Source organism: Lygodium microphyllum, chromosome 23 (genome assembly GCF_053477565.2).
Source record: "Lygodium microphyllum isolate KBCC chromosome 23, Lygodium_microphyllum_v1.1.10, whole genome shotgun sequence".
NCBI classification, from domain to species: domain Eukaryota; kingdom Viridiplantae; phylum Streptophyta; class Polypodiopsida; order Schizaeales; family Lygodiaceae; genus Lygodium; species Lygodium microphyllum.
Window position 1 is genome coordinate 69,004,498 of NC_141157.1, and position 25,240 is coordinate 69,029,737.

The 25,240-nt window shown below is 43.9% G+C and overlaps 1 protein-coding gene across 3 annotated transcripts in view; it reads left to right on the top strand.

Annotated features, from left to right (window-relative positions):
• LOC148016302 (uncharacterized) overlaps positions 1-25,240 on the top strand; it is a 48,488-nt gene that overhangs the window by 11,169 nt on the left and 12,079 nt on the right. For all 3 annotated transcript variants that reach the window (XM_087664377.1, XM_087664379.1, XM_087664378.1), the window contains exons 2-4: positions 6,474-9,232; positions 9,331-9,600; positions 9,679-9,759. In XM_087664377.1, coding sequence (XP_087520503.1) covers positions 6,474-9,232; positions 9,331-9,600; positions 9,679-9,759 — 3,110 coding nt within the window. The remainder of the gene's footprint in view (positions 1-6,473; positions 9,233-9,330; positions 9,601-9,678; positions 9,760-25,240) is intronic.

Sequence of the window (25,240 nt, forward strand, 5' to 3'; positions counted from 1 at the left end):
TCTTTTGAGATGGAGGATTGTCGGGCCCTCTCTACTCCCATGGATCCGAACTGGAAGGCCACTTCCCATTTAGCTTCTCCTTTGGCGGATGCGTCCCGCTATCGACAGTTGATTGGATCTTTGATTTGGCTTCTCAACACCAGGGTTGATCTATGTTTTGCTGTTGGGCTCTTGGCAGGGTTCATGAGTGAACCTAAGACGGTGCATTGGCAGGCTGCTCAGAGGATACTTCGGTATCTGATGGGGACGTCTGATTTAGGGATTCATTACCCCGCAGGGACAGATGGGTCAGATCTTGTACTTGCAGGTTGGAGCGACTCGGATTGGGCCGGTGACGTGGACCACAGGCGGTCTACTACAGGTTACTGTTTTACTTTGGGTGCAGGTGTTATTTCATGGAGTAGCAAGAAGTAGCCCACGGTAGCCCTTTCGTCTATTGAGGCGGAGTATCGGGCCGCGTCTTCCACCACATGCGAGGTTGTGTGGCTTCGGAGATTATTGGAGGAGCTTGGGTGTCCCCAGACTCGTCCTACATTGCTGCGATGTGACAATGAGAGTTGCATTGCCTTGGCAAGGAACCCTGTTTTTCATGCCCGGATGAAGCACATTGAGATCCAGTACCATTTCATCCGAGAAAAGCTTCTGGATGAGACCATCACTGTGGAGTACTGCAAGACGGAGGACAATCTTGCGGATTTGTTTACGAAGGCGCTTCCTCAGGCTCTGCTTCGGAGACATTCCAGATCCCTCATGCTTCTGCCCTGCCCAGGCTCTGAGAGGGGGTGTTAGAGAGATCACAGCCAGGCAGGTTTCAGCTTGGTGCAGTCCAGGTGGACTGCATGCAGTCGGATTGCACAGTCGGACTGCCACGTGGCAGTCCGACATGCAGCAGGCAGTCGGCTGCATTTAAGGCAGCCGACTGGGCATTTCTGGCGCCCTATTTCCAAGCAGTTGTCGGCTATTTATACCTGACGTTCCCAGCAGTCTACACACACTTCTCTGACGCAGATTACAGACCGGTGACGCGCAGATTCTGTCTCTGTTCACAGATTTCAGACAGCAGACAGTGCAGACTGCAGCGGACTTCGAGGTGGACAGCAGGTTGCATCGTCGAGGTGGAGACACGCAGTCCAGCGCACTGCGCCCGTGTATATATCTGCATATCTTTGTATTCAGCATTCTATATACAGCAGATCTTCATCGTCCACTGTCTCTTTCTCTCCCTTCTCTCTCTGCGTTCTCTCTCTCTGAGTCCTACGCTTCCGCACCGCTGCACTCTGACACTAGCACCTAAGGACTATGTTACTTCCTTGACAATTGGTGATCTTCCTCTTTTCCAACGGCATCAGAGGATTGTGTTCCGCTCCCTTAAGTTGTCCTTCACCTTCCAGTGATTACTTCGATAGCCCATTGCCAGGGGGGTCGTGTTTTGCTTCCTTCACTATGTAGATTCCTATAGGTGCTCTGCTTGATTTAGATAGGACAATGTAGTCATCTTTTGAGCTTTGGTTCCACTGTATCATCTTTTCTTCACATAGCATGATTCAGTGCTTCATCATCTTATTCTTTTGTGTTTTTTGAGTTTTTTCTCTGTCAGTGTTTGTTGTACACACGTTGTGTTTCTCCCCATAAACTTGACTGTTTCTCTGGGTCGTCACATATTTTGATATGGTATCACAACATACCTGTTATTCTAACATTGTATTAGAGACAGAAGTGCTCAGAGAGCTACGAAGATCTTGTGCATTGGAGAAGGCAAAGACAAGTTGCGGGTTTGGCACAATCTATTGATTTCCCCCTATTTTTGGTGCATCAGAGGGAGATACCCTTCTCTTCATCTCTCTCGCACCTTCCCTTTTACAGGTTGACACTTTGGTGCTATGCCTTCTCCACAGGCAGATGGACAGACCACTGGGTGCTCCTACCACGGTATCACTAGGGACACCATCGATACTTGTTGACATCAACATTTGCTCACTACACGGCTAGAGTATATGCATCTAACCCTAGGCACTCATTGTGCTACCTCTCCCTTCTGGGTCATAGAGTTTATTCTGCATTGGCATTTTAGATTTTTATTCTCAAGGCAATAAGATGCATCCGATGCACACTAAGTCCTTTTTGAGCCAAATGAGGATCACCTGGTACCTCGACCTCCTTGAGACCACTGCAATGTGGTACCGAGGTTCTTTCTACTGCTTCTAGGGTTCAATGGTTCTCCCCATGACAACCTGCGGTTCTACATTCCACTCCATTGAGGGACGGTGATTGTTGGATATTGTTTGCATGTTAGTCAGCTCCTTCGAGAGACTATGGTTGTTCAACACCTTCCACTACTTCGGCTCCACAGTTTGCTTCATTGAGAGATGATGACTATTGCACCCTTGGCTCAACGTGAGCCTCACCTTTCCACACCCTCGACCACTTAGGTTCGAGAGGCCACCTCTAGGAGTTCTTTGATATCTTTGGCACCCTAGATACCTTCTTCAGCACGATTGGTGGCACTTCCTTCACCATCGGATGATTCGGAGTATGTGATCCATGAGTTTTTAGATTCCTATCACTCGCAAAGGGGGATTTTGAGGGGGGTGTTGTTTCTTTGCTCTCGGCGAGGGCTCCTACTTCTTTGACTTCTGAGGGGGCCCCTGCATCTCTCCACCCTTAGAGGGATACCTACTCATCATGTAGTTCTTCGCCCACCATTTACTCTTTGGGGATGGCTGTCTTCAAGTAGTCATTTTTCCTCTTGATACCTAGGACCTTCAATTACCACTTAGATTGGGGCTTTCAAATTCCTTCCAACATGGGGTTATTGTTAGCCTGCCCTATTTTGTATGTTAGTCTGTCATCTCCTGGTTGTGAGCTCCTGTCAGAGTTTGGCAGGAGACAGAGGAGCTCTGTCAGTCTAGGGTGTTGCTATTTTAGTGTGCATTTCTTTTTTGGGTGGCAGTTTGCCCAATTAGGGCATTTCCTATGCAGTCAGTCCATTTCTTGGTCAGTCGGCTAGTTTTTGGGCTGCCGCCAGCAGGTCAGCCAGATTTGGAGATTGGGGGCTATATATAGCAGCCCCCCTAGTCATTCTCACTCACTTCTTGCAGATCCAACGTACACTGCTCCTTCTCCTCTTCAACATTGGTGCTGCCATCTTTCCAGCCTGATCTAGTGCCCTCACTGACTCTCCGGCCTGCATGCAGGGACTGATCAGTGCATAGCTTTGTATCCAGAATCCATTTCAGTCAGTGCAGTATTTCTTCCTTCATTTTTTGCTTCATCTCTCTCTCGCTCTGTGTGTGTGTGTGTGTGTTCGTGTTCCTACTTCATTGCGCACTCTCACATGGTATCATCGCCTAACGGAGAGAACGGAGGAGAGTTTCCATTGCAGAGACGGACACCCACCAGCCTGTCAGCCCTCTGTCCATCTGGTGCAGCCTCAGGCTGAAACGCAGCCTGCACATCCTGCGTTTTTCTGTTCTGGTACTCCTGCAGGTGGAGGCGACAGCCTTCAAGGTGGTTGCAGCTTGTGTTTTCAGCAAATGCAACACTCTAGGGTTTTGCACTAGCACCTGACAAGGAGGTGACTTCTTTTGGAGGACAGGCGGCAGTTTTTTCTCTCCAGACTGCAGATTTTTCTCTCTCCTTGTGCAGGTGACAACATTTTCTGTGGTCTCCTTTGCCCAGGCAGCCCATTCTGCTAGTCTTTTGTTGCAGTTTGTTCGGTGATTACAGATTTGAAGGATGTCTTACCAGTTTTCAGGCTTTGATGACTCGGAGGAGGAGCTTCTTTCTTGCCTCTCCTTTGCATGGAGACGTGACTATCGCGAGTCTCATGATCGTAGACGGGATGAATCTCCTCAAATCCGTCCTTCCCGTGTCCATGTATCTCAGAGGGTTCCATCTACTGGGAAGGCACTGTCGGAGAAACAAACATCGGATGTTCGCATGCCTTCCTTGATTCCCACTATATAGGTTTGTTGTGCTAAGAAATGCACTTAGTCACTTAAACAGCCCCAAAACATGCTTATTTTAGGCTTATTTTAGCCAAAACCCTAAAATGGGGAGCAGATCGAGAGAGTTAAGTGGGAGAGGATCTAGAATCCTATTTTTCTATAAATTGGCAGCCAGCCCTCCACTCTTCCCTCAATCTCCCTAGGTTAGCCCTTTGATGAGTGTATAATTATAGATCAATTGTAGAGAAATTACTGTGGTTGATTCATACTAGACTAGGAGACCTTGCACACTGTTTCTTTACTCAGTCAGTATTTCAATGCACCTTTCTAGGTATTGGAGAAGATCAATGATGTTGTATATAGGCTGAAATTGCCTCCACACTAGCGGATACATAATGCTTTTCATGTGAACTTATTGAGGCCTTTTCATAGTATGTGTCAAAGGGTATGTTTGCTGAAATTTTGCTTGAGGTTGAGGAGTTAGATAAGATTTTGGTACTCTGGCAAATTTTGGCACATAAGGAATGCAAGCTCAAAGGTAGAGTTTCCATAAAGTATTTGGTGAAGTTTCATAACTATTCACGAATGGATGCTAAATGGACTTGGTAGATCATCCTTAGTTATTACAACTTTACCTTGATGCTTTTTAGTTAGAGCCAACTTTAGATTAGGCTACCTTAGGCTCAACAGAGCAAGGGTTCCAAAGCATTGCATGATGCTCAAGGGGGAGGTAGCACTTCCACTCCTCTAGAGATGGACAACTCTAGTGTATAGTGGATCTTGGATGTATTTAGCATGCATCCAAGGTAGTGTTGTTGACAGTATGTTTGCCTTGAGGTCACTATTTAGTATACTAATCATTGTAGATACATGGTATGTTGATTGGTATGGTTTTTCATATGCAGCTTTGAAACTATACATTTGCATCAGATTATGATTGTAGCTATGGATCATCAGAGATTGATTACAGTTGTTCATTCTTAGTTTGTGATCGTTAGTTCTCAGTGATACTCATCTAGTTCTTATGGACAATAGTGTGTTATATGATGCCATTGATAGTTCAGCCATGGTTTATGCCTAGTTTATGCTTTACTATAGTTTATTGGTTAGAATACTTATGCTATTTTAGTAATGGATGCATTCCATGAGGCTTTGGTAGTAGTCTTGGATTCTTTATGTGTATTATGTTATGGTTATGCCGGCTTGATATTTTCAGCAAGTGTTTGGTAGTAGCATGGTAAACAATAGTGGCCAATGCTGTTGTATTATGATGCCTTATGAAAAATCTAGTGCAATGTCTTTTGCTTTGGCACATTGCAATGCAATTGGAACGATTGCAAAGACTTTAAGGGGGGAGGGGTTTGTCATGGGACATGTATTTTTAATGCTTTGCTTAGCATTTGGCTTAGGTATGAATTAAATGTACACATGTGAGATGCACATATGATGGCACATCATCAGTTACGTCACAATGATGGGCCAAGCTAAGTTTGTAGTGGGCATAGAAATGTAGCATTTTGCATGAGGATGATTATTTGCATTTCTAGCATAACTTCAGTGCATTGGCATTTTGTTCTTGTAAACATGCATCTGTGTACATTTATCCTTTTTTTAGTCTTTTGGAGTGGTCCAATTTGGATCCACCATATTTGTGGCAACTCACATGGTACTCTCCTCGGGTAGTCTCCCTTCCTTGCTTTTCTTACTTAGCTTGCCTAGCTTGCTTCCACCTATATTTTTTGCTTCCCTCACATACCCTCCATAGATTTCTTCTTCCTTGACACCTAGTGGTGGTTGGGATAGCTTGTTTGTTTTATGGAGGTTTTGGGTTTGAGCATAGTGTGTTTGCTACATTGAGCATCATGTTATATTCATTATTCATTCATTATCATTCACTTTGTTCATTGTCTTTTAGTTACCCTAACCCTAATTGTCTCTTTATGAGTCTGTGCGTTTGTCGTATGATTGCGTTGTGCTTTCTGTGTCAGAGCATTTCTTTACATATCCATCTTGCAAGTTTAGATGACTGTTGTTGATGGGAGTCCTCTCTTAATCCTCTACATCCACCTCCAAAATTATTGAGTCCTTAGCATGGGCAGCTCATCCTCCTCCATTAATCTTGTCAATGTCAATAACTTGGCAGAATTTAGACTTGCATCTAATTGGGGTTGATTTATGAAGGACCTGTCAATAGCTTTGAGAAGCTGAGTGACAAAGCTTCAAAAGATAAGCTACTGCTGTACAAGATTCACCATGACAAACATGTCCCTGATCAGAATAAACCTGTCTGCCTGGGATGGCCAGCTGTTTTCACTTCTTTATATGTATCCTCTTGTATATGTTCTTGTTCTATACTTGATAATGCAGATTCTATCTGTATGAACAGAAGTATGTTTTGCTTGCAAAAGAAGGACAGATGTTTTTGGAAGCTTAGATACGTTTAGCAGTTGGCCTTTGGAATGAAGTAAAGCATTTTGATTATTTGGAGTATAACAGTCTTACACTCTTAAAGTGTGCTTTTTCCAGGTACCCATCTTGAGAAGTCTTCTGAGCAGGATGCAGATTCGGTACATGCCTCTGGTCTCAAGTTAGCTGCTCAAAACTTGTTAACAAGTTCAGATGGAACTGATACTGTGGGCAAGCTCGACTTTGAATGCAAGAAGCGGACCTCTGAAATAGCAAGTGGCATGGATGATAAAGGAGGCTCGCAATCAGTTTTGACTGGTCATGCAGTGAATGATGATTCTCCTCCTTTATCTTCTACTAAAGTAAGTTTGAAGAGCCTTGCATCTATACGCGCATCAGCTTTGCATGCATCTGGAATTCGTGCAGCAGCAAAAAAGCAATCATATGGAAAGCGTGCTTTGAGCTATGAAGACTCTGAGGCTACAATTGATCTAAATCTTGACACTGTGGATGCTCCACACATTGAAGTGCCGGATGAGATGAAAAATGGTGGAACGAGGGATGTGACAGAAAGCACTTCAAATTCTCTGAGAAAGTTAGACTCTCAGATACCCGTACCTGATGAAAAAGGTCAAGATGGTAATGCTGGAGCACTTGATGCAGAGATAAAAGGCAAAGCCTTGTTGAGCAGTGAAAAGAGTGAAATTAAAAAGTACACAAGACACTCTCAAAAGATTAGGAAATGCTCTGGCACAATCAATCCAGTGACTGATACTGCATTATGCTCAAAACTTGATGCACAGAAATCCAGTGAAGGCACAGTAATCAGTGAGCAGACAAAGTCAAAGACATCCAGCAATACTCTACAAGAGAATCAACATGTCATTCCTTCTCTTCAGTATGAAAGGAGTCGTAATCTAAAGCACCAATTGAGCTATCTGGAATCTCATGAACCAGGTGAAGAAACACAACTGGATGCCTTGAATGTGATTGACAAACTTGTTTGGCTGAATGCAACTGACTTGTCTCAGGATACTGAGAAACCTTCAGCACCTCAAGAGCCTAAGATTACTGGTCATCAGGGTGCTAAGGGATTTCAATCCTTGGCACGTACTGCAGAAATTAAGACTATGCAGGATAAAATAGATGTTTATGATTGGGTTGACAGTCAGACAGCAGAATCTGGGCTCCCTCCAGAGACGAAAGAAGCTTCCACACTACCAAGCTCAACAAAGAAAAAGCCAGGAGCTTCAAAGTCAGCCAAAACTAAAAGGAGGAAAAGTGAGGTTCAGGAAGAGGTTCTCTCCTTGCCCAAAACTGGAAATAGGCAAAAGAAGATCATACAGAGCAAAAGCACTGTGGTCAATGCCATTGACCAGGCTGTTACTGTAAGTAAGAAGCCTTCTTTTGACAATAAGCAAGATGTAGCTCCTCACAATTTACTGACCTCACGACTCAGAAATAGAAGTAGGCAAGATCCTGGATACATTAAAAATGAAGAACATATTTCGAGTGTGAAAGCTCCACCTCGTAAAAGTATTGGGAAGAGGAAGCTCTCTGAAAAAGGAATCAGGCATGTCAAGCATCAGGTTGATTCAGATGTACAAGATTCTGAAAAGGTTAAGAAGGAAAAACAGAAATGTCAATCTGTAGATGAAATTTCTGAGATGGACTTACCTAGAGCAGAGAGAATCGGCGATGACACTCAGACTGCTCTAGATGCAATTAATATCTTAAGGTGTGGAAGTGTGATTGGTGATGGGGATGATAATGGATGGGTGGTAGCTGAATCTCGGCAAGAGGATTTGGACAAAGAACAGAATGTCAGTGAGGTCAACATGAAACCAATGGATAAAGGTTCTTTGAGCAAGGAGATTAAAGGAATAAAACAGGCTGTTGTTCAGGAGGATCCCGCACCAGAGGCAAAGAGAAGAAAACTCAGATCAAATATGACAAAGTTAGCTGTACGTCAGTTAGAGAGAAATAAGCAAGGGGCTCTAGGGCAGGACTCTGGAGGCCAGCAACAGGCTATCATGGAGAAAGGAATTCCTGAACTAGGTTTTCAAGATGTGAAAGGCAGATCAAATAATGATGGCAGTGGTGCAGGTAAGCTGCACCTAGAAAAAAATGGTGCAGAGGATCACCCTGGAAAAAGAAAGGTAGGAAATAGGACGACACCTCGTAGAAGCAGGGGAGACATTTGTACAGAGGCTGTAAAACAGCAGCAAGATAATCTTGCCACAGAAGATGCATCAGAGGGCACAAAGCTGAATAAGAAACACACACCACAACATGAAATGACTTCAAATGTAGGTCAAAAGGGTGGTTTTAATGAAGTGACTAAAGGACTGGATGCTGCATCCAATCCCTCTTCAGCAGCATTTACTAATAGAAATAAAGGGTCACCTGGTGGTCCCATCAACCAGAAAACTAACAGGAAAAGGAAAGCTCGTTTTTCTGACACTAGGGACTATGGCAATACACATGCAGAGTTACCTTTCTCAAACACCAGAGAATCTGGATCCATTCTCAGAGAGGGGCGTGCTTTAAGTAAGAAATTTACAAGAACAAGAGGCAATTCACAAGCTCAAGTATCCTTAGATGGAAATGTGCCAGTGTCACAGGGGTCAAAGCCTAAAGAGGAGGCAAAAAATGAAGGCAAAGATGACCAAAAATATGATACAGATAGACATGTTGCAGGCTTGAGCCAGGAAAAAGCAACGAGGCAGAAGAGAGAGCGTGATAGCTTGGAGATTCAAACGAAGACAGAATGCTCCCCTTTAATAAGGGAAAGTAGGAGGAACAAAAGAGATGCAGGGAGCATTTGGGTACTCTTCAGCCATAGTTTACCTAAAGAGACAAAAAACCATCAACTGAAGGCAAGCAACTTTCAGAACGCTCTTATCATTTTAAGTAAAGACCCGAGCAGATAGTTATGGAGGTTCTAAATTGTGTGGAGTCTTTCTTTCTCTTACAGCTTCTGGACAAGCTTGGAGGCAGTATTGCAAAATCAGCGGCAGATTGCTCCCACTTTGTTGCGAATTGTTTCGTACGCACTAGGAACATGTTAGAGAGTATTGCTGCTGGAAAGCCAGTTGTAACACCCCTTTGGTTGGAGAGTTGTGCGCAAGCTCATTATTTTGTTGATGAGAAAAATTACCTTCTGCAAGATGAAAAAAAGGAAAGGGAGCTGGGATTTTCAATGCAATCGTCACTAGCTGCTGCAAGGCGTAGACCACTTTTAAAGGTTTTGTTCGTGAGCTTCAGTTTGACTCCATAGTGTGGCATTTTTCAATGGGCTTACTGATTTCTTTTTTTACTTCAGGACATCAGCATTATCCTGAGTCCAAATACGACACCTGATTCCAACTCCATCATGGCAATCATCAGAAGTGCTGGTGGTCAAGTAAGTGCTAGATACGAACTTGTACTTTGTGCCTGCTCGAGTCTTTTTGCTTGTGTGTGGTTGCTTGGCACAATTATGGCTGTTATTGTTAAAACTATATGAAGGGCATAGATCAGATGTCACAGAATTAGTGCGCAGGAAATTCCAGGATTATTTGTCTATTCAGTATCTTGGCTTACATCAAGTTCCCCCTCCAGTGCACAGACTTGCCCACAGTATGATTTTGCTGATGTGAAACAGTGCTTTGTGGCTGTTCTTGCAGGCTGTTTGAAAGCTGTTTGTTGTATTCTTGAATTGATTGGGTAGAAGTCTATTGGGGTTCTCTTGGCTGTAACCTAGTTGTATTTTGTCTAAAAACCAATTCCTGCCAAAATGTTTTGGGTTTCTTTGTTGTGCCTAGAAATTTACAGGAACTTGTGGCTGTTATGAAGGCTGCATGTGCTGCATCATTGCTGATAGGTGGTCTGGGCATAGAACACATGCTAAGGGCCATGCAGCTTCTGCAAACGAAGAGCTTAATGCAAGGGCCAAAAGCTGCAGTTTGTTCTATTCAAGCTTGGAAAAACTACTTCTATGGCAGAAGCTTGATTTGTGTCTTCTGGTATTGCATGTTATAGTTGGGGAAATTTCCCCTAAGGTAGAATACAAAGTACAAAGAATGCCCTATATAAAGCAATTGAGTACATCATAAATACGATGGTTGTATGAAAACCAATTTGGTGGGCTACATTGCCAGACCATATGGGGGGCCAGGTGAAAGGTGTGAGAATCCCATGTCTGCAAGAAAGCATCTCTCCTCCTCATCCTCTCAAAACCACCTTGCATCCTCTCCCATCTATTGTGGAGAGCATGGTTGATCTCTATCCAAATCCTAGAGAAGGTCTCTGTAGTGGAAACATCTTGGAGGTCTATCGTGTGGCTACACACCACAATCCAAATATTACAAGCAATGATTATAGCAATCAATTTGTGCACATACGTTTGCTTTGAGAGCCTCTTGGATTGACATTGACATATTCAAACATGTCATGAATCATGATCTGGATCTTGCATACCAAAAGGAGAAATAGGGGAGGGCTTTGCTTCATATGATTCAAAGGGATTATATGAACTTGATACCAGGCCTGTTGGCCGCGATGAAGAAGATGGATTGCCAGTTGTCCCGAATATAGGATATTCTCCTTGATTGGAGATGTGGCTAGTCTCATCAACTGATCCAAATGAATTTCCAAGGTTTTCGGGAGTGTTTGGATGGTAGTTGGGATATTTGATACACATGTATTCATTGAACTCCTTGTTCGACATGAGACTTATGTTTGTCCAAGAAGGTAAAGAAGAAGATGATGCTTTGTCCTCCTCGTTGAGGCCATAATGCCTTTTCAAGGTCTAGTGATGGGGAAGCCTAAAAAGGCACTGCAGGATCCCAAGAGGAAGGAGTCTCAACCATTGTGAATTGGTGATGTGTATCTCATGCAAACCAAGTCTCCATGACAGCCACAAAATACTCTTTAGAAGAGCATGAAATACTCTTTAGAAGAGCATGGACTTTGATACCATGTGAGAAGATATGCTAGGTTTTGCTAAGAGAAAACACGAATGTACGAAAACAACTAAAACACAATATTAAGACAAAAATGCAAACTGACAAGAAAGACAACTTTAAAGTAAATGAATGAACTTTGTAAACAAATGAATGGATGTACAAGATGCTCAAAGATGGAGCTTTCCAACAACCAATGACTCTTGTGTGAGCGGGTTGAGGGAGTAGTTATGATGTCCATTGGAGATGAATCCCATGGGCTGTAACGACTAGTTGGAGTGTGTGATGGGCTGATGGAGACCTCCAGGAGCAGGACAACAGCAATATGAAGAGACATACAACAAAAATGCAGCTGCACCAGATCAGTGAGGCAATAGGGAAGGAAAGACCTGATGCTGTGGATTATTGTGGAGTCTGTCTGGGTTGAGGAAGAGGTACAACAGCCTATCGCCTTGTAGCAGGGGATGAAAACATGTAGAATAGGTGGCAGATTCTGACATGAGCAGGCAGCTAAAAATGTAGCAATAGGCAGGCCTCCAGATGGTTGGGCGACAGTTGGCAGTAGGTCACTAGGGTTTGGAGGAGAGAGGGCAACAAGTAGAGGAATGGTGTCAGCTACACAGTCAAGTGGGCTGATGGCTAGAATGACCGGGATGCTAGAATGACCGGCATGCTGAATAGCTGAGCACACTATCTATTCATAGATGAGGAACCAACCAAATTGGAAAGTTTGGTTATGGGACACAAAAACTCTGTTAAACATTAAAGTTTGAGTTTTGGGACTGTTTTAATGAGCGAACTAAGATTTAATGAGAAATGCTCCTTTTTTAGCTTAACATGTGCATTGTGATCTAGATGTAAGATAAGCTGGTTGACCTGCCACATGGTCTTTGAAGGCAACATCTCCAATGTTATATCCCTGGACATCCGGATGGGTGCTAGTAGCACTATTCACAGTGGTCATGAGGTGACTTAGTGTGAATGCACTAAGGGCACCTTGGGATTAGGGCACCCAAGTTCTATAAATAGAACTCAAGGCTCTATTGCACAATTTCATTGTGTGATCACCACTCTTAGACTCATGGCTTGTTAGCCACCGCATCTATACACTGGGATTGTGTGGGTTGGTAGTATGGGATGCCAACCCTTGGGATGTGGTTGTGGCTTGAAGTGCTACTAGCTCCCAGGCTTGGGGGTGAGCCCGTTTGGTTGTATGGATGGAAGGTGAGTTTAATGTCCAGTCCTTTTTGTGTTGAGTAAGCTTGTGTCATGTCTTGTGTGCAGGTTGGAATATCTCTCGACAATCTTATAGATTTAGTGGGAAGGAGGAGGATGAGATAACTAGGCAAGTAAGTTCCCATGGGGGCACTTGTCCGTCTTGCCAAAAAGAAGGATGGCATGATGCACTTCTATTTCAATTACAAGAGTCTCAATAAAGTGACCATCAAGAATAAATATCCATTGCCAAGGATGGATGATCTTATAGATTGTCTTTGTGGTGGAAGCTATTTAACCAAAATCGATCTAAGGTTCAGATACCATCAAATACAGATAGCTTTAGAGGATGTCTCGAATACTGCATTTCGAACATAGTATGGCACTATCAATTTTTGGTTCTACCTTTTAGATTACCAATGCTCCCACAACTTTCCAACAAATGATCAACGATCTGGTTTGTCCATACTTAGAAGAATGGATAGTCGTTTATTTTGATGATATCCTTATTTATAGCAAGTCATTGGAGAAGTATGCCAAACACTTGTATATCGTCTTATGTCTATTAAGACGAGAAGAATTGTTTGCTAAACTATCGAAGTGTGGATTTTTTCGCACGGAGCTGTTATATCTTGGTCATGTCATCTCCATTAATAACATTCGAATTGATTCCAAAAAGGTACGGGTAGTGCTCGATTGGTCTATTCCTATGGCCAATAGACAAGTAAAATCTTTTTAAGGTTTTACAGGGTTCTTTTGGAAATTCATTAGTGACTATGCTCATATTATTGAACCCTTAACACACTTGTTTAAGGGTATCCAAAGCAAGAAGAAGCACATTAGTCCGCCTATTGTTTGAATTAGTGAGCTCGATTAATGGTTTCTAGAAGCTCATAAGAATCAAGGATAGTTGTAATTTTAAACTACCACAAAGTATAGTTTGTACCATCTAACTTGCCTTCACTGAAGATTGGTAGATGAATCCTTAGTTTTTGAATTGTCAGTACAACAACAGTAACACTTGATATGCCAACACTGCTGCCTGATGCAATAGACAACATTTCTTCTCTTCACTATTGAAGCCCTTGCGTCTCACATATTTTTCACTCCTCAAAGTCCCTTGGGCCAGCACAGTGGATAGAATCTGAGCAATGAATATAGAACACACATCAAATATGAGAAGAACATAGACTACTTTAATAAACCTTTTAAGGTTCAAAAATATACGAGTGATTATGCTTTAGGTGTTGTCCTTTATCATAGAATGGCCGATCTATTGCATTCGAGAGTCATAAGCTCGCCGATGCCCAAACATTTTATACCACCCAAAAGGAGGAATTGTTGGTGGTCATCCATGCGCTTAAAGTATGGTGTTAGTATTTGTACAACGCCTAATTTATTATTTGGATTGACCACCACTTATTGAAATACCTTTGTGATTAGCCGGATCTTCGTAGCCATGAGGGCAAGATGGAGCTTTTGCAAGAGTTTGACTTCAAAAATCGCTGTAGGAAGGGTGTAACTAATATGGTTGCCAAGGCTCTTAGTCGAATTCTTGAAGTCAATGCCTTGTTTTCCTCCGAAATTTTGATTGATTTTTATCTTTATCTCAAAGGGTGTTACCGAAATGATCTTCACTTAATTAAGATCTGGCAACTAGTTCAAGAGGGACCTAGTAGCCTAGGAAGCTGAGGCGGTCTAGACGGTTGAAGGTTGGCTATTGAGAGAAAGATGGTAGAAAAGTATTTCATTCCAAATGGATTACTTTTCAAACAAGGCAAAGTGTGTGGGCCTGATGATCAGGATATTTGTAAGAAAATATTGTATGAGTGTCATGATGCACCAAGCGCTAGACACCTTGGACTTTGGCCTTGGTTATCGTTATTTTTATTTGCCACATATTAAGACTGTAATTGAGTCTTATGTACGTGAGTGCCCACAATTTAACTTAATAAAGTTGACCGGCACAGAATGGTGGGGATGTTGCATCCTTTATAAAAACCTGATAGGAATTGGAGTAGCATTTCTATGGATTTTCTAGGAGGATTGCCTTGGACAAATCGAGGTTATGACGCAATCTGGGTTGTGGTTGATTAATTGACGAAAATGGCTCGATTCATTCCTACAAAGATGATTGTAAAAAACCATGAGTTGGCTGGTCTCTTTTGTAAAATATTACACGGCGCAGCGAACAGAATCTGAGAAAGAGATAGAGAGTACACAACAGATAAGAGGAGAATCAGTAAAATTCTTTAACTCCAAACAACTGATACAAAGATGGCTCTGTCCACCCGTGCGCTTCCACTGTGTGAAGCTTAGATGGCGATCTAGACAGAAGATAGGTGAAGAGCTTAAGGCTAGCTGGAACAACAACTCTGACTGGGTGAAAGATGAGTGTAAGATGGCTGCGAAGGGGTTTAGCTTTTATAGCCCGCGAAGGTCGTTAGGTCGGCCTGCTGACCGACCTACCATATGAGCCTCCACTAGTCGGCCAGGGAATATTCCAGGGAATATTCCCTTTACCATCGGGTCGGGGGCGCTGCCCCCGGACCCCCGCCAAGGGGGCCGCTGGCCCCCCTGGGACCCCCCAGCCAGGGGCCGCTTCCGCGGCCCCCGGACCCCACAATAGGGGCCCCTTTTAACTCCCTTACCACGCAACTCAATGCAATGTGCCTCGAGTTGCTACCAGCTTAACCACTCCGTCTAACCCAAAGATTAGACCCACAACAGTCACCTTTTTGCCATCCGGTCACATAGACCTCATCTGATATACAAGTCAGGACTCAACCAATGTCCGGGCTCACATTTGGCTTCTCCTCATAATGGGGGCCTTACAACTTTGAGCACCATGGATCATTGGTAGCACCTAATGAGGGTGGGGCATTGATCATATCTAACACCCCCCCTCAATGTCCACCCATAGGTGAACTATCTCCTCGGCCCAATGCCGAGTCTCTGAAGATGAACTTGAAGCAGATCCTTCGTAAGTGCTTTGGTGAAGATATCTGCTCCATTCTCCTCTGTTGGACAGTAGACCAATTCCACTATCCCATCCTCCATCAAATCACGCACATAGTGATACTGGATCTCTATATGTTTGGTGCGTGCATGAAACACTGGATTTTTGGCAATGGCGATGCAACTCTGATTGTCACATCTCAGCACAGTTGGTTCTTCATCCTGCACTCCCATATGCCATAGAATCCTTCTCAACCATACGGCCTCACATGCAGCAAAACAAGCTGCCTTGTACTCTGCTTCGGTAGAAGACAATGCCACTGTTGGTTGCTTCTTACTAATCCAAGAGAAAATTCCTGAACCCAAAGAGAAACAATAACCAGAAACTGACTTCCTGGAATCAATGTCTCCTGCCCAATCTGAGTCACAGTTCCCCACAAGAGAAGTTCCGAAACTGTATGTGATACCATAGTCAAGAGTTTTCTTCAAGTATCTGAGCACCCGCATCCCAGCCTTCCAATGACTCTCATGAGGTTTGTTTGAGAACCTGCTCAAAACACCAACAGCAAAACTGATATCTGGTCTGGTGTTACACAAGTATATTAGACTGCCGACCAACCTCCTATACCTCCCAATGTCTGCTAGTGCTGATGTATCCTCAACGGATAACTTTACATTCACCTCCATAGGTGTAGCTATCTCCTTGCACTCGGTCATGCCAAATGCCTTCAAGATCTCCCATGCATACTTCTTCTGAGAGATGAAGATCTTTCCTGGCTCTTGCCAGACTTCAATCCCCAAACAATAGTGCAGCAAGCCCAAGTCTGTCATTTCAAACTCAAAACTCAAAGCCTTTCGAGTTTGGTTGATCATATCTTCATAGTCACCTGTAATAAGAAGGTCGTCCACATATAGGACAATCACTGCAAACTTTTTACCATCCCTGTAAACATACAAGTTAGCATCTGAGGCACATCTTTTGAAGTTTAGGTTTAAAAAGAACCTATCTATCCGTTGGTACCATGCTCTGGGGGCTTGTTTCAGCCCATACAATGCCTTCTTCAGTTTACACACTTTGTTCTCAGAATGGGGGGCCTCAAACCCTGGTGGCTGAGCCACGTACACCTCCTCCTTGAGGTCACCATTTAAGAACGCTGACTTAACATCCATTTGGTACACTGGCCACTTCTTGTGGGCAGCCACTGCAAGTACCGTGCGAATAGTGGTCATTCTGGCAGTTGGGGCAAATGACTCTTGAAAATCAAACCCTTCAACTTGTGAAAATCCTTGGGCAACCAGTCTAGCTTTGTACTTTTCTAAGGTACCATCAGCCTTGTACTTTACCTTCCAGATCCACTTGGTGCCAATAATCTTCCGCTTTGCTGGCCGATCCACTAGCACCCAAGTGTCATTCTTCATTATGCTGTCATACTCCGCCTGCATAGCAGCCTTCCATGATGGATCTGCAAGTGCTTCTTCTAAGTCAGTTGGCTCCTTTACTTCTCTCATAATCTCAACCATCAAGGCCATGTTGACTATGTGAGCAGAAGCCCTCCTTTGCTCCTCTATTCTCTGAGACCTCCTTGGTCCGTCTGCCTTCTCCTCAACAGATGCAGGCATAGGATTATTGTGGTCATAGAGCTGCTTCACCCAGCGCGGCAATGGCTTTTCCGGTGGGGTGATGTCAGGTTGGTGAACTTTTTCCTCATCATCGGAAGATGATGCTTCCTCCTCCTTAAGGATAGGGATAGCTCTCGGGACAGGTTCATAGTGGACTACTTCTTCGCTTGATGATAAAGTGGAAGACCTTGCCTTCTCCTCCTCCACTGTATGCGGCTCCTCCTTGAACACCACATCACGGCTCGTGATGATCTTCTTTGCCTCTTGGTCATATAACTTGTAAGCCTTCTGCTCATCACTATAACCCAAGAAGATACATTTTCTGCTTTTTGGTTGTAACTTGTTTCTCTTCTCATCTGGAACATGTGCATAACATTCACATCCAAAAATTCTGAAATGTGAAACAGATGGTTTCTTACCAGTGTAAGCCTCATGAGGTGTTTTTCCCTTGAGAGCCTTTGTGTAGCTCCGATTTAGAATGTAGACTGCAGTATTAACAGCTTCAGCCCAAAAATGGTTAGGCAATCCCTTGCCCTTTAGCATGCATCTTGCCATCTCCACAATGGTACGATTCCTGCGTTCCACAACACCATTCTGCTGAGGTGTGTGAGGCGTCGTCAATTGACGCTTGATCCCTTTGCTCTTGCAAAAGCCTTCAAACTCCTTTGAGTTGAACTCACCACCACCATCTGTTCTAAATTTCTTCACACTTTTCCCTGTTTCATTCTCAACAAGTATTAGCCATTCTTTAAACTTACCAAAAGCTTGAGCCTTATCACGAAGGAAGTACACCCACATCTTCCTACTGTAGTCGTCGACAATCAACATAAAATAAGAAGATCCCCCCAAGGCCTGTGTAGGCATCTTACCACACAAGTCAGCATGCACCAACTCTAGAGGAGCATGTGCTCTATTCTTGCTTTCTTGTGGAAATGCCTTTCTCTGTTGCTTGCCCATCATACAAGCTTCACATGGTTCCTTCAATTCAGTTATTGTAGGTAGGTGAGCAACCATACCTTGCTTTTGCATCTCCTTCAATACTGCAAATCCGATGTGTCCAAACCTTTCATGCCAAAGCTTACTTGTGCCCACTCCAGCGGTGGCTGTAAGAGCACTTAGCTCATACAGGTTGTTCCTTCTTTCTCCTTTGCCAACAATTGTGCCAGCACTATCAATAATTTCTGCACCTGTCTTCTTGAACCTCACTTCATGACCAAGATCAGTTATGGCAGCAACTGATAAGAGATTTCTCCTGATTTCGGGAACATACAACACATTTGAAAGCTTTTTGACTTCACCATTTGCAGCAACAAAAGAAATAGTACCTGTGCCCGCAGCAGGGCATTTAGCATCATTTCCAACCGTCACAGTGATGGATTCTTGTAGAGGCTGCATAGAACTGTATAGACCTTTCTTGTTGGTCATGTGACGGGAGGCCCCACTATCCAACACCCAAGAGTCAGTGGTAGATTCTTCTTGCGCCGAGGAGCACACTTCCTCAACGGTCGCCATGAATAATTCCAACTCTGCTTCAGCCGTATTGGCTGTCTCTTTCCCTTTAGTTTTAAGGGTACCATTCTTTTCATCTGCCTTCTTGACACGACAATCTGCAATTGCATGTCCTTTTTTCTTACAGTAGAAGCACTCTCCTTGAAACTTCTTCTTGCCGCCCTTCTTCTTTTTGTCACCATCATTTTTGGTGGAGGAAACACCTTTGCCTTTTGCATTGGCAGAGAATGCAGCATCTCCATTGTTGCTTCCTTCTCGGGCTTTCAGCCTCAACTCCTCCTCCATTAATAATGCACAAAACTCCTCAAAAGTCAAAGCTTGAGGTCTCACCTGAGTATTAAGGGCAGTTACTAGTCCATCAAACTTTTGTGGACAAATCCGAAGACACCTCCGAGCTAGCTCTTCGCTAGTCTTTTGTATCCCAGCGCCAGCCATCTGGTCGCGCAGATTCTTAATCCGAGTGATGAATGCTTCAACCGTCTCTCCTTCAGCAAACTTCTCCGCTGCGAGTTGATTCTCCAAGTTTTGAATCCTTGTTTGGTTTCGTGTTTCATACTGACTCCTTAGTACATTCCAAGCCTCTGACGCTTTGGTTGTATGCTGAATCAGAGTCAAAACACTGTCAGAACAGCTTGTAACTAAGGCACACAATGCATCTGCATTCCTTCGTTTCCAAGCTCGTAGAAGATCTGCATTCGGAGGAATCATCACACTAGGATTTGATGGGTCGGGGGTAGGCTGTGGTTCTGCGTCAGTCCCCAGCACAGTCTCCAGAAGCTCATAAGAATCAAGGATAGTTGTAATTTTGAACTTCCACAAGGTGTAGTTTGTACCATCTAACTTGCCTTCGCTGAAGGTTGGTGGACGAATCCTTAGTGTTTGAATAGCCGGTACAGCAGCACCACCTCCTGCACCGCTTCCTGATGCACCAGAACTGCTTCCCGGAGTCGACATTGTTTCTCTTTGCTGTTGAAGCCTTTGCCTCTTGCACTCTCTCCGATCTCTAGAGCCCCCTGGGCTCTGATACCATGTAAAATATTACACGGCGCAGCGAACAGAATCTGAGAAAGAGATAGAGAGTACACAACAGATAAGAGGAGAATCAGTAAAATTCTTTAACTCCAAACAACTGATACAAAGATGGCTCTGTCCACCCGTGCGCTTCCACTGTGTGAAGCTTAGATGGCGATCTAGACAGAAGATAGGTGAAGAGCTTAAGGCTAGCTGGAACAACAACTCTGACTGGGTGAAAGATGAGTGTAAGATGGCTGCGAAGGGGTTTAGCTTTTATAGCCCGCGAAGGTCGTTAGGTCGGCCTGCTGACCGACCTACCATATGAGCCTCCACTAGTCGGCCAGGGAATATTCCAGGGAATATTCCCTTTACCATCGGGCCGGGGGCGCTGCCCCCGGACCCCCGCCAAGGGGGCCGCTGGCCCCCCTGGGACCCCCCAGCCAGGGGCCGCTTCCGCGGCCCCCGGACCCCACAATAGGGGCCCCTTTTAACTCCCTTACCACGCAACTCAATGCAATGTGCCTCGAGTTGCTACCAGCTTAACCACTCCGTCTAACCCAAAGATTAGACCCACAACAGTCACCTTTTTGCCATCCGGTCACATAGACCTCATCTGATATACAAGTCAGGACTCAACCAATGTCCGGGCTCACATTTGGCTTCTCCTCATAATGGGGGCCTTACAACTTTGAGCACCATGGATCATTGGTAGCACCTAATGAGGGTGGGGCATTGATCATATCTAACATCTTTGTCGAACAACTTTATAGACTTTATGGTTTGCCTAATAAAATAGTTAGTGATTGGGATTCTAAGTTTATTGGCCCTTTTTGGCAAATAGTCTTTCAAAAGTTGGGAACTCCATTGTCCTTGTCGTTCTTTGAACATTTAGAGACTGATGGGTAGACCAAAAGGACAAATCAAACCATGGAGGATATGCTTTGTGCATATGTCTCCCATATATATAGTTGTCTCTGTACGGCACGTATCCGTACCGTACTGTACCATGTATCCGTACAGATTCGTACGATAAAACATGGTCACTTTTGTTGCCATGTCTGTGCGTCCTCCTGCGTTTTGTTGCGCTTTATTTTGGTGTGTTTCGCCTGCATGGTACTTTTTTGGGGGGGGGGGGGGATGGGAAGCCTTGGATATCTCATCTCACCCCCTTTTCCATCTATGCACTCCCCCCCCAGCCCTCCTTGGATTCCATCCAACTGGCAGCCCCCCTTTGATTGTTGACCCCTCTTTGATTGTTTGACCCTTCTCTTATCTGCAAAAGGTGCTTCTCTCCTCCATGCTTCCATACCAATTCAGCAAGCTTTTACTATTCTCATCTTCCTCCCTTGGATCTTGAATTGACTTGCGATTTGTCATTCTCATCTCCCATCCCCTCTTTCTCGCACCCTATCAAAGCATTTTCCATTCTCAAATCTCATCTCCCGTTCCCTCTATCTCGCACCCTATTAAAGCATTTGCCATTCTCATCTCCCATCCCCTCTCTCTCACTCTTGCTCTTTCAACTTTACCGGAACCCTTGGGCCTCTCCCTCTCTTTCAACTTTCAAGTTTCAAGAGTCAAGACTGAAGCATCTCTCTCTCTCTCTCTCTCTCTCTCGGGCCTTTTCATCTGTCATTGGCACCATGACTCGTGAGAAGCACGAGGCCTTCAATTTGCACGCGATCCATGCAGAGATGGACACAAAGAAGTCCAACTCCCACTATTGGACATGCAAGTATTGCTGGAAGTGCTATACAAGTGGTGCAACTCGGCTTCTCCAACATCTTTCCAAGATAGGGGGGCAAGTTGCTCCATGTAAGGAGATCCCTCAAAACATTGCGTAGGAGATTCTCTCCAAGATGAGAGGGGGATCCACAAGATGAGGAAGTGGCTTATCGGCACCAACTCCTATGTCTACTGATGAGGAAGCATCGAATGTTGGCGTATCTTCAACTGATGCGAGAGAGGCCTCTACCATTGGTGGTGGGGGCACCACATCTGCATTTGGTTCTGGCAAAAGACAGAGTGGAGGCTCATGCGATGCAAGAGAGACAATCCTCTCTCTCTCAAGCTCCTAGTCATGTGTGTGGATCGGTTGCCTTTCTTAGAGAAAGGCAATGCCTTGCGGACATTGAAATTGCACACACGATGATTGAGTGCAATCTTGCATTCAATGTCCTAAAGCAAGAGCAATGGAAGAAGATGGTAAAGGCCATTGCCAATGTGGATCCATGTGAAGGATGGACCGGTGTCACATACAATGACACAAGGATGAAAAAGATTGATGAAGAGGAGAGGATTGATAGAGCCCTTGATCCTATTTGGGCTGCATGGATAAAATATGGTTGCTTCATTCTCATCGACGGATGGAGTGATCGTAAGAAGCAGGGCATCATCAACATACTTGTCTCATATCCACTTGACACTTACTTTTTGCGGGCCATAGATACCGGCAAGAGGGGGAGTGTGACATTAATGTGACATTAAAAGTGACATTTAATGTAACGTTAAGGTCACAAATATTGAATGTGACCTTAACGTTACATTAAATGTGACATTCAATATTTGTGACCTTAACGTTACATTAAATGTCACTTTTAATGTCACATTAATGTCACAGGGAGGAAAACGACGGGCGCATTCATCTATCGCTATATTCGCCAAGCTATCATTGAGGTATACATTGGTCATTGCCTTTTAAATTTGTTTCACTTTCTTTCATTATTATAATTGATTTATGCATAAGTATCTATCTCCCTATTCTAATTTCTCTCTAATATCTATCTTGACTCTCTCTTTCCCCCCTGGGCTCCAACCCCATCTCTATTTATTCTTGAAACTTGAAAGACTTAACTCTTGAGTCTCTCTTTCTCTATTTAACCTCCAAGTATTGTTAGTATACTTGTAATTTGTAAATTGTGGTTGTAGGTGGGCCTCTTGAATGTGGTGCAAGTTGTTACTGACAATGCATCGAATTGTGAACGCATGGGCCGTTTACTTGAGACCGAGCTTTCCACGATTGTGTGGACTCCATGTGTAAGTCATTGTTTGGACTTGCTCATGGAAGACATTGGGAAGCTCAAGTGGATGAAGAGGATGGTCCGCAAAGCTACATTAGTTGTCACATTCTTCACGGTAAAGGTAAAGGTGCTTGCGATGTATCATAAGCATAGGATACGGGAGGGAGTTGAAGAAGCCTTCTTCAACTCGCTTTGCTTACATGTGGTTATTGTTGGAGCGCCTTTATGAGGTGCGGTTCCCCTTGCACCAGATAGTGATGTCTACTCTATGGAATGAGTGGGATGAGCATGAGACAGAGGAGACCAAACCCATGTAGTGCTTGTGCCTTAATGAGCAGTTTTGGCAAAAAGTTTGTGCCGTTGTCATTGTCGTGACTCCCTTTTATAGGGCGTTACGCATGAGTGATTGCGAGGGGTCCACCATGGGCCTTCTCGTTCACTTATTAAGATTGGCATTGGTGGAGGCACGTGCTTGTATAGTGATCAGAGAGACACAATGTGCACATGTTTTAGAGATAGCAGAGAGAAGATGGGTATGGATGCATAAGCCCATCCACAGTTTTGCCGCATTGGTACATCCGGCTTAGAAGTCACCGGCGGTCATGAATGATAGAGACGGACCAGCTTGCTTATTTGACTCGTGTGGCCCTATGGATGATCACAATGCAGTGCTAGAGGAGCTAGGATGCTATGTAGCCTTTATTTTGGTGGCAAAACTTTGGATACGCATTGGAGACCCTTCAGTCCTTAGCCATGAGTGTCCTTGCCTAGGATTGCTCTTCAGGTGCATGTGAGAGAAAAGCCTATTCTCTCATTCACACAAAGATTCGCAATCGGCTTAGCACATGACTATTAGAGCAACTAGTCTATTGCCGCACTAACTAATGCATGATGAGGGCTATGATGAGCATGGATAGTCCGAAGCAAGTAAAGTTTAAACACTTAACCATAAAAATTTAAAATTTGTTGTTTTAAACTTTGAACTTTAAAGTTTATACTTTACAATTTAGACTCTAGCATTTACAATCTTACGTGCATTGTGTAGGCGAATGTTGATCCATTCAAGTTGATGAGTGATACTTTTCTGAGTATACATCAAGAGGCGAACGAGGAGGAGATGATTTTTGTAGAGCTCTATAGAGAGGTTATAGCAGTAGATAATAATGACACTCATAGTTAGCGTGCTCGTGGGCAATGAGTTCGAGTAGGTGGTAGCAGAGGCATGGTCATTCAATGGCCTCCAACATCGAGGAGGGGTGGTTCGAGTGGCTTGTAAACATATGTAAGATGGGGCTCTAGTAGCTCATGTCTTGTGCCTCATGATGACATCCCCCCCTTGCCTACACAGCTGCCATTTAGGAAGCCATCATTTGATGATGATGGTAACCTCATTAGTGAGGATGAGTATGAGTGTGTCTCATTATCTGATGTTGAGGAGTCATCTTCAAACTCTCTTGATGAGCACTCAGATGGTTCTGATGATGATGATGATAATGATAGTGATGCCTCATCATAGATTCTTAGGTCTCTCTCTTTTTTGTATCTACTATCATTGTATCCACATGCATGATGCCACTATGACACACTAGAGTCTAGATTGTAGTTGTATTGCATGTTTTGCATAGCCAATGCAATCTTGATGGTCACCCTCATGTATTTATCTTATTTTGTAATGAAATGGCTATTTTTACTTTAAACATGTATTCTATCATTCAATGATTTATGGGTTTTAACAAAATCATGTTAAATTTTTTTCATACTAATATCATTCCGTACCGTATCGTACCTTTCGTACTTGACAACTATGCATGTAGACAATCTGATTGAGAATGTTATCTTCCTTAGGTTAAGTTCGCTTCTAATAGTGCTAAGCATTCAACTACTGGTTGTAGCCCGTTTATGCTTATATATGGTTATGAGCTGAAACCATCGATCTAAGGAGAGCAATCATTCATAAGGGGGAAGTATTATGTCTTTGGACATTCAGATGGATGCTAGTAGCATTGGTCACAATGGTCATGAGGTGACTTAGTGCGAATGCACTAAGGGCACCTTGGGGTTAGGGCAAGCAAGTTCTATAAATAGGACTCAAGGCCCTATTGTGCATATTCATTGTGTGATCACTGCTCTTAAACTCATGGCTCGTTGACCGACGCATCTATACATCGGGATGGTATGTGGATTGTGTCAAAATGACTAAGTGACCAGAGAGACAGTAGGGTTTGCGAGGAAAAACAGTGTGTGTACAGCAAACACTGAGAGAGAAAAGTAACACAGAAGATGATGAGAGATGAAGCATGTTGATGAAGTGAATCTGATACAAGGGTGTTGTAGCACAAAGGAAGCCTTGGAGTGCAGGATGACTGTTGAAGAAGCCTCTGAGTCTGCAAACGCAGGATGAGGAGGTGTTGTGTGGAGCAGGGAGATTGCCATCGAAGGGTGAGGAGTCTTTGAATGTGCAAATGCAGGGATGAAGACTCCGTCTGCAAATGTAAGCCTAATGAGGTGACGCCAGTTTGCTGGGAGTGATGCTAGGTGGTGAGGATGAGCCAGATGCTGAAAACGCAGACGAAGACAGCCTCTGGGAGTGAAACGCCAGTTGTGG